The 12,616-nt window shown below is 34.2% G+C and overlaps 1 protein-coding gene across 1 annotated transcript; it reads right to left on the bottom strand.

The window, feature by feature from the left end:
• Positions 1–378: 378 nt before the first annotated feature.
• Positions 379–12,387, bottom strand: LOC110032889 (translocon-associated protein subunit beta). The gene is made up of 6 exons (XM_020736667.1): positions 12,077–12,387; positions 2,525–2,623; positions 2,051–2,159; positions 852–923; positions 711–716; positions 379–620 (listed from the first exon to the last, which is right to left on the bottom strand). Exons 1-6 carry the CDS (start codon positions 12,256–12,258, stop codon positions 501–503), a joined length of 588 nt encoding a protein of 195 aa, XP_020592326.1. The 5' UTR covers positions 12,259–12,387; the 3' UTR covers positions 379–500.
• Between the last annotated feature and the right edge of the window lie 229 nt (positions 12,388–12,616).

Here is a 12,616-nt window from a genome sequence, read left to right as displayed (position 1 = left end):
CGAAAGATGATTGCTATTCCAACATGCAAACGCTCATAATGATCATATCTATGTAAAACTACATAAATGCCCATCAGTATTCCAATTTGACATGAACAAAAACGCTCAGTTTCAAATCATTATTATTAAAAAGCAGGGCGAACGCCTCATTCACTGAAACTAAAGAACACGGCAAAATCAAGGATGCCTGATTGACCGAAAACAAGACGACAAACCACAGATTTAATTATAAGAAGCTTCAGCAAAATCTGCTAAAGGCAAGAATATAGAAATATAGTGGGAATGATTTCATCAGTTTTCCAATTTGTGGAAATCCAGAATTTCTGTCTAAACATACTGCTCCTCAGATAAGATTACATAACCAAAAATGCATTAATAGAACCGTACAAAACCTATTAATTAAGCACTAAAACTGTTCAGCTTCCAGCAGCAAGAATCCACAACCAAATTTTCAGACAAAATAAATAAAGATGAGGACAACAGAAGCAGATTATAACCAGCTAACGCTTTTTCTTGCCCCCCTTTGCAGCGCTGGACTTTGAAGGGCTCACGAGAACAAAAACAAATAGACCCACAAATAGCAATACTGCAACCTGTGAGCCGTACTTCGTCAACAACCTCTGCATATTTCAAAGCACAGTTAGAAGAATAATGGACAAGTTGCTGTGATATTCATAGAAATAAATTTCAGTGAGATTTTCTTCTCTTACTTTTGACTGAAAAGAATTCACCGATGAAGAAGGCATCGGATAGAAGAGGATCGTGAAAAACACAGAATTATTTGTTAGTGGTTGAAACTGAATGTAGGAAAGGAAAATCGACATATTAGGGTGGGTAGAGAAAAGGCTTACCCATTCGAACTTCTTCTCTTGAGGCTTGTCAGCAAGAATATCAAGAGGTTGAATGGGAGTAGAGAAAGCCTCCTGTAGCATATGAATAAAAGGAGGAAAGAAATGTTTCAGAAAATCCCTGAACTTCTAAATTTTACATTCCTTCCAGAGGGAAAATCAATATATTAGAGAGCTTATCAATAACTATGGGACTGAGCATCTAGATCCCCAAGATACTGATATGATTTGACGTAGAAATGGCAGGATATTCCACAAAATTTAGGGCAAAAAAAAAATTTTTACTTTAATAATTTAAAACAATATGAATACAAGGATAAGCACCTACAATTCAAGAGGTAGGCGATCTCTCCCAATTCCGACAATTCGAGAGGTACAAAGTCTTTTCCAAACCATAAACCTAAAACTCACAACAAACAATCTCATGGATACCCAACCGTAATCCTATTGGGACCTATGTATACCAAACCCTAATAATAATGAAAAATAAATTGCCCTTAGGCTAATAAAAGACAAAAGCTTAACGAATATCCGGGTGACACTGATCAAAACAGATACTTATGTAAACTTAGTTGATAACAAATAGCAAAGCTAGTAGAAAATCCAAGTAGAAACATGAGTGTATCTACAAAAAATTTATCAATTTTTATACGATATCCACAAAAAATTAGACTATAGATAAAATTAGCATTGGAAGGTTAGAAAAGAAAAGGGAACAGAGAGAGAGAGAGAGAGAGAGAGAGAGAGAGAGAGAGAGATGCCTAAGGTAACTTGAATAGAAGTTTAAAATGATATATAGAGAAGAACATTTAAACATCAAACATCACTCCATGAGAACGAATGAAAGAAATGGGAATTATATTAAAAAAGCACCAAATAGTTAGAATAAGGTCAATGATATTGCCATGATGATCTCCATGATGCCCATATTTCAGCAGTTTCAGAATATTGATGAATAGCAATGAATGTTTAGCCGCTGTCTGCTGATTCACGCATTTTCCACATCCCACGGCTTCATTTATAGCATGGATGGATAATCAAATTTATATAATTGCTACATTTAGCCTCTTTGGATCATACTAAATTCTGCTTTATTGCTAGTTTATTTAAGAATAATAACGATATTAATAAGCTATGATGAGACTTGGTTGAATTCCATTCACGTGACGCACTGCACAGTTTCAACATGATAGAAAACAGACCTGCAATGCAGCCTTTGTTGGAACACGAAATTTGATAACAGCAGGAGAACCTTGGAAAGCGCCCTTTACCTTGGACTCCAAAACAAATGAATGAGATGCAGTCGCGCCTCTGATGATAAACGAAGCAAGACAGAAAAATTAAGTTTTTTAAATGAGTAAAATGTCAAAATAGTCGCCTGACTATTTACGTTTGGGCTATTTTAGTCCAGAGTATATAGAAGTGCCAATTTAATACTCAGATGTTTTTTAATCGGGGGCTAAAATTGTCTTCTTTTTTTTTTTTTTTTCGGACTATTTCAGCTCTTATTAAAAGAGTGCGTATAGGAACTATCTTGACACTTTTATAAACTCCAGGATTAAAATGACTCTTTACGAAGAGTCGGGAATCATTTTGACACTTCTATTTTTTAAATTGATAAGATGAAACAGGAGAGACTGAAGAAATATGCATGGAGACGAAAATAAAGGACTTACGCATCAAGCCGTTCCCAATTCTTTGAAGTGCTACCAGATACAACCTCAAATTTATCTTCAGGCCAACTATCATCAACAAGGCTCACATCATAGGCAGTCCTGTCAAGTTGTTAAGTAAGAAGTCAGGTTACCGAGAAAGATGCACAACTTGAAGATGAGAACGAGAGGCAGGATTAACATAGAATCATTCACTACTTCAAAAAAGTCTTGCAGTTATAATTTAAATTTACATAATGACCATTTCAGATTCCCGAAAAAAGAATATTAAACTAGCATGCATAGCCAATTAATGGATCCATTTAATTTAGAAAATGTCTAATAATCCTTCTACTTAATTCTCACTGAGCTATATTTTGGTACAGCTTATTCATAATTTTAACTTACAGGCAGCTATATAACTTTTGTTATGATTCGATTGTATTTAGCTTTTGAAAAATTTATGTGATGAAAATGAGCATTTTACCAACATATTTACAAAAATATGATAGCATTAAATAAGCTATTGTTTGACGTTTTTAGAAGGAAAGAAAATCTATGTTACCAACATTAGCCATCAAATACTATTTTTTTCCTATACAAAGTTAATTTTAAAATTGGTTCAAGCCTTCCCAAATGTTGGAGTGCAATCATATATTATTTGGTGGAACATTTGCCTAGTAGTCTAATTTGGAATATATTATATAAAAAAAACCATGAATGCGCTAAATTTCTGCGGGTTCTTAGACAACCCTACTGGATCCTGGCGAGAAAGTTTAGTATACATTTTTGCAAAACCAATTGCCTGCCAATTGGCTAGCTTCAGAGATAGAGTAACATGTTGCAACAATCACCACTATACATGAGCAGGCCTAATTCCACCTTCAAGATAGCCAACATATCTACACTATTGTTAATTCCCACAATACGAACTTGGTAGCTTAAAAAAAGTAAGTTTTATGTTTTTTTTTTTTTTAAGTTCTTATTAATGTACCAATCAATTAAAGGTACTTCAAGCCTTATCTCATGCTGTAAATGATTTTTCCTTCTCTGTTTATGAATCTTCTTCCACAGGACAGAAAGGTAACTGCTGCATTTTCTTTTGGATTGATCAAAACAACAGTCAATCTGTTTTGCTTTGCTGGACAACAAGCAGTCTCACTGTTTTTTTTTTCCTTTTGACAGCAACCAGTTGCTGTTTTCTGCTTCCATTCTGCTATTTACAAATTTGCTGTTTTCTAAAGCATTGCTGCAAACAGCAATCTGTTTCTCATGTTTTCGTTTTAGAGGAACAGCAAAAGCACAAGAAAACAAGATTCCTGTGAATATTACAAAGGCAATGCCGAAGCTGCTCGAGCATTCCAGCTGTACCAAGGCTTAGCGCATAGAAACAGCAGCAACACTGAATAGGCAGCTGCCCTACAGTACCGGGCACTATGGCTGTTGCTGGACTAAAATAAAAATTTATGACAAAGAATTAAATATAATCTACTTAATAAACTGGACAAAAAAAAAAATCCTATCTAAAAGAATAAAATAGATAAGTTTGAACAAAAAGTTAATAACAATAAGAATCATCCTATTCCTAAATTAAAAATAAAAAGATAAACTAATCTGAACGAGTTCTCAAAATCAACCTTATCATATTGTAGCCCAGATTTTAATCAATCAACCAAGTTTTGAGGCCTTGATGTCACTTGAATGATGTCTAATTGATGATCTAATTGTCTATGGCCTCGTAGAAACATCCTTTTTGATCGCTATGGTGAGATCTAAAAATCAAAACCACCAGCAATCTCCATAAAAAAGCCAAACAATCAAAACTTCAACAAATATGATCTCCAAATCCCTTCACACATTCATGCCCAAAATACGTGGGAAACTTCTAGCTACACTACTTTGTATTGTTTATCAACAAATCTTTTAGAGAGTTTCTAAAAGATTTTAAAAACTTCTTTTGAGAGCTTTCCAATTCAGACAACAAAGGATAGCAGGATATAGGAATCATAGAAGAGTCAAAAAAATAAAGGACATAATCATGTATAGAGCCAATAAAGCGGTAAGAAGTAAGAGATTATTGAAAGAAGAGGACATATGAAGCTAGCATGGTGAACAATGGTTGATCAGTAACAACAGAGAACCTTAGGATATGCATCAATGTCAAGCTTGGAATAATTCAAGCTTTAAGAAACTGATACCATTCCAATATATCTAAGCATAATAGTTAATGTTCAAGAAGAGATATCCTAGAATCATCACAAATAAATTTATCCTCCCAATTTGCAACCTACCTTGGGAATAAACATTCAATATTGGGTAAGATTTCATTACCAATAATAACTTCAACCATGAATGTCCAGGAATTATATAAATGACATGTTGAATGTGAAATCCAAAGGAAGAGATGAAGATAAAGAAGAATACAAGATAATGATTAATGAATTAGCACCATATTTTTCAGAATTTAACCTAGTAAATTTGCCTCAATTCATGGCATGATTTTATATTGTCAATTTTCTCTTAACAATTGATTTGTTAAGAGTTCACATAGGAAGCATTCCGGCATTTAAATGTCCCATTGTTTTATCACCATGTTTGAATTCCATATATATCTTATTGAAATCTTCAATAGACTTATAATTATTATGGTTAATAAATATTTGTAAATATTTTCATGCAAGTCATAAATATGAGTAATGGGCAATGCCACATGAAACAATGCGTAAACTAAAACTGATTCCAATAGTAGAAAATTATCAAAAGAAAAAAATTTAAAACTTTATATTCGTTTGATTACAACAATTTTTTTAATGATAAATACCAAAATTGACTTACAAGGTCTATCATATGGACAATTAATCACAATACAAAAAATAATCCATATTTACTGATTATTTACAATGAATTAAATATCATTGAATTCAATTAAAAAGATGGAGTTATGGATCTTATATTTTCTAGAAAGTAACTATCAAGAATCCCTCTGTATGTTTCAGAAATTTGATATTATTGATAAGGCATTTTTTAATAAAAATATAAAACAAGAAATGAAAAAATTAAATTAAATTAATATCACTTTGATCAGCATATGTAGAGATATCTTCAATGGAGAATTTACCAAGAGTTACACTATTGGAATTTCAATTAAATTCTTAAGTTCAAGAAATATGAATTGTTTAATGTTAAATTAAAGATATATTTAGTTTTCTATTTTTGATTTAGATAGGACCTAGATTCAAAATTAGGCTCTTGCTCAACTTTAGGTTTAGGCTCATGAACGAGAGCTGCTTCCCTTCTAATACCCCAAGGACCATTTCTTCTACCAATATGATCATACCATCTACTGATATACTTGAATATGTTATTTTTTTTCTTTGGCTATCACATCATAACCATACATCCAGCTACTCAAGCCTATATCTCATTCCTTCACTCCTTAATGACACTTCACATTTGAATTTCCAAAAGTAACAATTAAGCATATGCAGGAGGGGTCTAACCGATATAAACTTACACCATTACATTTGAATTTTCAAAAGAGACAATTATGCATATGCAGGAAGGGTCTAACAGGTATCATCCATGTCCAATAGCGTGATCAAGAACCTTGGCACCATATTTTATATCAATAATATAAGCAGTGTTTTAAATGAGCTGGAAAACAATGCTTCCAATTTCCTACCCTTTTCTGTACAGAAGGCTGACCACAAGGGCAGATTGAAGCACGGAGTGAATCTAGAGGTGGGAGAACAAGCATGAATTGTTTAGCGGAAGACCAAACTGGTCAGTTTTGCAGCATGACTTTATTAGTTAATTATTTAGTATCAAGACAAACCTGCCAAGAAACTGAGAAAAATAAGACAACTAAATCAGATTTTGCTTCCTGCTTTGCAATAATGTGATGGTGAACCCCAAGGCCCCAACTAACAGACATATTTGCTTTAGTGGAAATGCTAGCATCATTGCCCTATCAATTCAGTCTAGTGCAACCATGAGCCACATCTAAAGTATTTCATGAATCATAACTTATGATATTCTTCTTCTACTCCTCTACCTTCTCTGTTTTCATGCACCTTGACATCATTTTATAATTTCTGCTGCTCTATTTTCTGCTTCACCTTACTTCCTAAAGTTTCTTCATAGGTTGTACGCATATCCTCAAACTATTACCTCATACTGCTCTTCTTCTTCTTATATTAAACATTAAATCCTGTAAGCGCAAAATTTTCATGTGTATATTTATGTGTGTCTGATCTCATTCTTTTCTTTTATTTCTGCAATCACCTTGTTCGCTGTACTCCATGCCAAAAAAGACACTGTAAATGGCTATCCAGCTTCCATTGCATCGCCTACTTCCCAGCTCCACAACATGCTAATCTAAACATATCCCTCTTCTTATTTTATTGATAAATTTCAGCTGCATAGCTTGAGCAGTGATATCTAGTCATTTGCTGATCTTCCTTTCTATACTCAATTTTACTTGTTAGCTTCAAATGCAAATATAAAAGCCAATATCACACATTAGTATCACACAAAAACATCCAAAACTACACATGAGAGTGTACATCAGTATGTATATGTATCTTAACAGAAGTGTATCAGATGTGCTTGAACTTCTTTTTTTACAGTTCTTTGAATTGTTAAACGATCCACTTTGATGTGTGCTTGTAAAACTGATTATAAGCTTAGAAATACAAACCCAATATCACCATTTTTCTCTCAAGTTGGATAAGGACTAAGGAGCTGATATTCTAATTTCACAAGCCCTACTTCGACTAGGACTTGTCATCAACTAGTCATGGACATGGACAAGATTGAAGTGAATGTTGCGGTCATCCCAAGTCCAGAGAACAGGATTTCAAGCTAGGAATGCAATTAGAAGAATGTTTAAAAAATATAAAATGTTTGTAAGGGTAAAAGTTATTTAGATTGAAGAGGTCTAAGCTTTTGAGTCCAAAAAGAGACCCTTCTAATCATACAGCTCCAGCCGCTAAAGCACTCAATCACAGGATGTCCTGGCAGGTGGTTTTCATCTACTATTGTGAATATGTTTTTAAAATGTACTAAAAGAAGTCCGGTCGATTTCAAATATACTTTGCTTTCTTCTAAAACAATGAAGATGGCATAAGCGTCATGTGCATACGATGATACATGTCAATTTTTGTGTATAACAGTTATGACTCGAAGCAAGAGATATATTTTGTTTACAAAGTTTAAATTTATGCTTTGCAAAATGTTTTCATTGAATTAAACAGAAAAAATGTAAATAAATACTAAATCTTAGTAAAACTACACATGAAATACTAGGTCCAAGTCTAAGGATGCCAATAGCATAAACAGCCTACTTGTATAAAAAATTCATAGGCATACCAGTATTCATTATACATTAATACTCCATGATGATATAAAGCTCAGGAAAATTCATACCTTCTAGTTCAAATCATTCGCAAGCACTTCATAACAAAAGATACATAGAGTGCTTCACTGCAATCAATCCAAGATCCAAGGAGATTGATACATAAAATCTTATCCCGCATTGTAGTGAGAAATTCTTCGAGTAAGAATTCCGCCAAATAGTGGAATAGATGGGATTCTGAAATCCCGCATAATTCCCAAACGAGAAACTGTGGATTCCCACGATAGCGAAAGGTTATTGCACCCAGCGTTACCTATTTCAGCCTAATTTCTTTCTTTTCTAATGTTTTTTTTTTTTCTATTTCTCTAATTCAAAGTAGGTTATATCTATCTAGGAACTTTTAAATATGTTGTATTATGAGGCTTTTTTTTTTTAGCTTGATTTATGTGGTTTGGAGATTGGATTGTCTGTTTCCTGCCCTAAGAAGTGTTGTATCATCTTCCTTCTGCAAGCAAAGTGTATGTAACTTGTTCAGGAAAAGGCAGTAAACTCCTAGACATTTGTACTGCTCAATTTCATTGTTTTCTTCACAGATTTTAGCTCGGAAAACTGTCAAATGCCCTCTATCTCTTTACAAATGTCGTTGATACCTCATATTTTCACTTCCTTGATATTCCATAATCACTTCTCTGCTAAAACACCTTCTAGGAGCCCTATAATGGTGACATATAGAGTCAAAGCCTGATAAACCCTAAATTTTTAGGGATGTCTTCCTTTGCTCTCAAACCAAAATTCCACACAACCTAACCTAATACCCTCCACCAAACAAAACAAACGAAAACAAAATCTCATATCATATACCTAGCCCTAAACCTAACCTAACTCGAAACAACATTTCCTTTTCAGTAAAACCTTAATTAGAAAAATGAGAAACAATGCCTCCAAGAAAAAACCCTTAATAAGATGTTCAAGAGAATATTATGGAGGATATACAATTAAAAATTATCCAACTGCCGCAAAATCCTGTTGTATTTGAGAGGAGATAGCCCAATGAGGTCACCCATAACTACAACCCTATGCTAATGGTTTATCTATGGAAAAGTATACTGTTGAATTTGATCAACTTATAATGAAATGTGAGTTCGTGAAATCAAAGAATCACACAATGGTAAGATATACTAGAGGCATGAGGTCTTCTATCAATGATGCAGTGCAGCTGCAACCATATAAGTCTCTACTTGATGTACAAATCTTAGTTTCGAAGGTGGAGAAACAACAACGTCACTAGTTGACCGCCACACCTTATAGGCAAAGTTCAACCCCAAGATCGGGCAGGAAAAGTGCACCCATTTAAGCACCCAAGTCGGCCTTACCCTAGGAAAAATCAAGTCAAAGTGGAAAAAAAATGAAGATCACATGTACTCCTAAATCGGCCACAATCGGGAAGACTTTAAGTACCACAATTTTGGGTATATTGTCTATGATTTCCCAAGTAGGAGGGTGATATTTTTCACTGCGCAAATAGCAGTTTAAAAAATGGACAATGACACATGAGATATTAAAAAAGGTGATGACACAAAAGAGGAGTGTTGGCATCCAGCCAACGAAGGAAAGATAATAGTAAACCAACGAGTCCTTCAAGCTGAGAAAATGAGAGAACAAAGTGGCTCTACCATAACATATTTCGTATTTGTTGCACCATTAACGGAAATGTGTGCAACCGCATTATAGATAGAGGAAATTATGAAAATATCCATCTATAGAACTAGTTGATAAATTAAACCTCACTACTTGGAACCATTATAAGTCATATTCTCTGACTAAGTTGAAGAAGGGGAATAAGATTAGTGCTAATAAAAGATACCTAGTGGAGCTTTTTATTAGAGACAAATTTCAGAAATAAGTGTGGTGTAACGTAGTACATATGGATGTTTGTCACATCCTATTAAGTCGTCCTTGGTAGTATGATCATTGCACAAACACAATTACAGTTACGAGAACACATGCTTTCTCCAAAGATGGGAAGTGCTTTGTACTATTGCCTTGAAAACAATCTGAAATAATGAACGTTCATACAGAATTTGAAGATGTTGCATCACTAACTAATTTTTTGCAAGCCTTGAGCGAAGCACCAATAGAATTAGTATGAAATTGTCCAAGAGGGCAATGAGTTCGTGGAATCGATACTAGACACAAGGCAGCCCCAAAAAAGAAGATTTCAAGATTTTTGGATGTACAGTCAAACTCTAGGTTGTCACTGATGAAGGAGGACCAGCAAGTCATTACTTTAAATAAAGATGAAAAATTTTTGTGTTAATTTTGGAAAGCTCTATCGAGTAAGTTGGGTACTAAATTTCAATTCAGTCAAACAGCACCGACACAGACATGTGGACACACATAAGTACTAAATCATAGCTTTAAAAATCTCATTGAATGTTTTATGAGAAAGATTATTTGACAGTGGGATCCAGGCCCTTCTACAAAAAAAAAGAGAAGCCTCTCCTGGTCAGGGAGAATAATGCAGGAGCTTTCCCCTTCCAAGGGATTATGTGGAATCGTAAAATAGGTAGGATCTTGCAATCCCACAAAATTCCCGAATGGAAAACTGTCGATTTTTTTTCTATTTCACTATTTCTACATAGGTTATTTTACATTAGGGAGCTTCTATATATCTTGTAGTATGGCTACTTTGAAATTTTAGCTTGGTTTTATATGTTTGGAGATTGTATTATCTGATTTCTACGAGTGTTGTGTCATCCTCGTTTTGCAAGTGGCGTGTCTGTTATTTGTTCAAGAATATGTGATGAACCTCCTCACCATCCGGACATTACCATTTTGTGGTTTTCTTTACTGATTTCAGCCCAGGCAACCGTCGAACGACATTTATCACCTTCCAAACACTGTCGATACCCATATTTTGACTTTCTTACTATTCCTAAACTGCTACCCATCTAAATTTTTTCCTAAAAACCTTCTAAGAGCCCTAGAACTGTGTCAACATATCTTAGCTTATAAAAGTGGCAATCAAACCATTTCTCCTATACCCACCCTCTTGAGTCCAAGAATTTAAACTTGTCAGTATATTAAAATAAATCATAGCACAACAATTTTCCATAAAACCTAAACACTCTAAACATTTGTTAGTAGTCGTAATCATGCAACTTTTTCAAGTTTTACAGACATAAATTTATTTGGTACTGCAGCACCTAAGCACATCTCCTCCTACAATGAAAGATAAGCAAATCAACCAATTGTAAAGTCAATCTTACCAGAAAACATTAACTCATGCATAGGATTCGACCAAATCTTCAGATACAAAATGGACCAGGCACAAAATCAGTCAATATGACTTCTTAATTATTATTGCAGGCTGTTTGATCAACCTTCCAATCATCAAAATTCAAGTTTCATGTATTCAGGGGAAAATATCACAAACAATCCAGAAATATTTTGAACTTCTTTTCTTTTTTGCTAAATGTCAAAACTAACCATACCCTGGTACAAATTGGACCCTGCTGAAACTTCTAACTTGTTATTGATTCATAACAGCCCCTTCAAGTAAGAATAATATCGGCGGAGGCGCCATAAGAAACAAGAATGTATATTAACTGAACAAAACTTGCAAGGAGCACATGTTCAAGGAGAGTAGGCATTTAAAACTGATTTTTTTTCATTATTATGATAACATGCAAATTTAAAAACAATCTCTTCATTTCTCAAACAACTCATCATTCCACGTTCCATCCACTTAATTTTGAATTTTTAGCTCCTTCAACTTCTCGGACCCTTTCTGTCCACCAGTTAAACTTCACTATCCATTCATCTTATTGAAAATTGAAAGCATGGAAGTAGAATCACAACATTCAAGCTATTTTAAGCTAATAATCCGAATCAACGCAAAAAAAGAAATCAACGATAGAACACCAAAAATAATCACAGGAAAAAGTCACAAATTACTAAAAAGAATGCAAAAAGAAACTCAATAAATTATCTTTAAGAAATGGCAACTTTCATGAACCCTGACACATTAAAACCCGAAGGTATCTGGAGAAGGAAATCTCCAAGGAAATCATGAAGGACCAACTTGAGTGATGAATTAAACATTCAAATATATATATAAGAATCCTTGATTAATTGCCACATAAATCAACATCAATGAAATAAGTGCAAATCAGGATAAGAAATAAACGCTGGCAGGAAATATTCCGCCGGAAGCCTACACGGATCCTTCGTTGAAGATGTCGATTGAAACAACTAACTGCTCCGCGCCGGACTTGAGCCGGGATTGGCTCACCTTCTTGTTCGCCACCATGAAGGGCACATCAGAGCTCGTTAGAACCGAAGAAACAAATAGGGTTGCCACGACAAGAGGGAAGAGGAACACCAACTTCGGTCTCGCCATGGCTAGGGTTTCGTTCACTCACAGATCTAAACAACGTTGAAAAATCCGGAGAGCACGGGAACGTTTTCTTCGGGGGCGGCAGAAGGGATTGAAAGACGGATTAAAAAAAATTGGTGCCTCGTTTCCGTTTCAGGGCATTTCTGGGCCTTTTGCTAGAGAAAAAAATATTAAATTAATATAATATTATAATAAATTAATAAATAAAATAAAAAACTTATGCTATAAATAATAAAAACAATTTTACATACTATCAAAGTCTTATTTTAACCCTTTTTAATAATTAAAATATAAATTCTTCAAATTTAATAACTTTTGAGTATAACTATATTACGAGTCGAGTCGGGGCTGGCTTGAGCTT

Source organism: Phalaenopsis equestris, unplaced genomic scaffold, assembly GCF_001263595.1.
Source record: "Phalaenopsis equestris unplaced genomic scaffold, ASM126359v1 Scaffold001048, whole genome shotgun sequence".
Taxonomy (NCBI): Eukaryota; Viridiplantae; Streptophyta; class Magnoliopsida; order Asparagales; family Orchidaceae; genus Phalaenopsis; species Phalaenopsis equestris.
The sequence above is the reverse complement of the archived record's forward strand: the minus strand, read 5'-3'. Positions and strand labels throughout refer to the sequence as shown.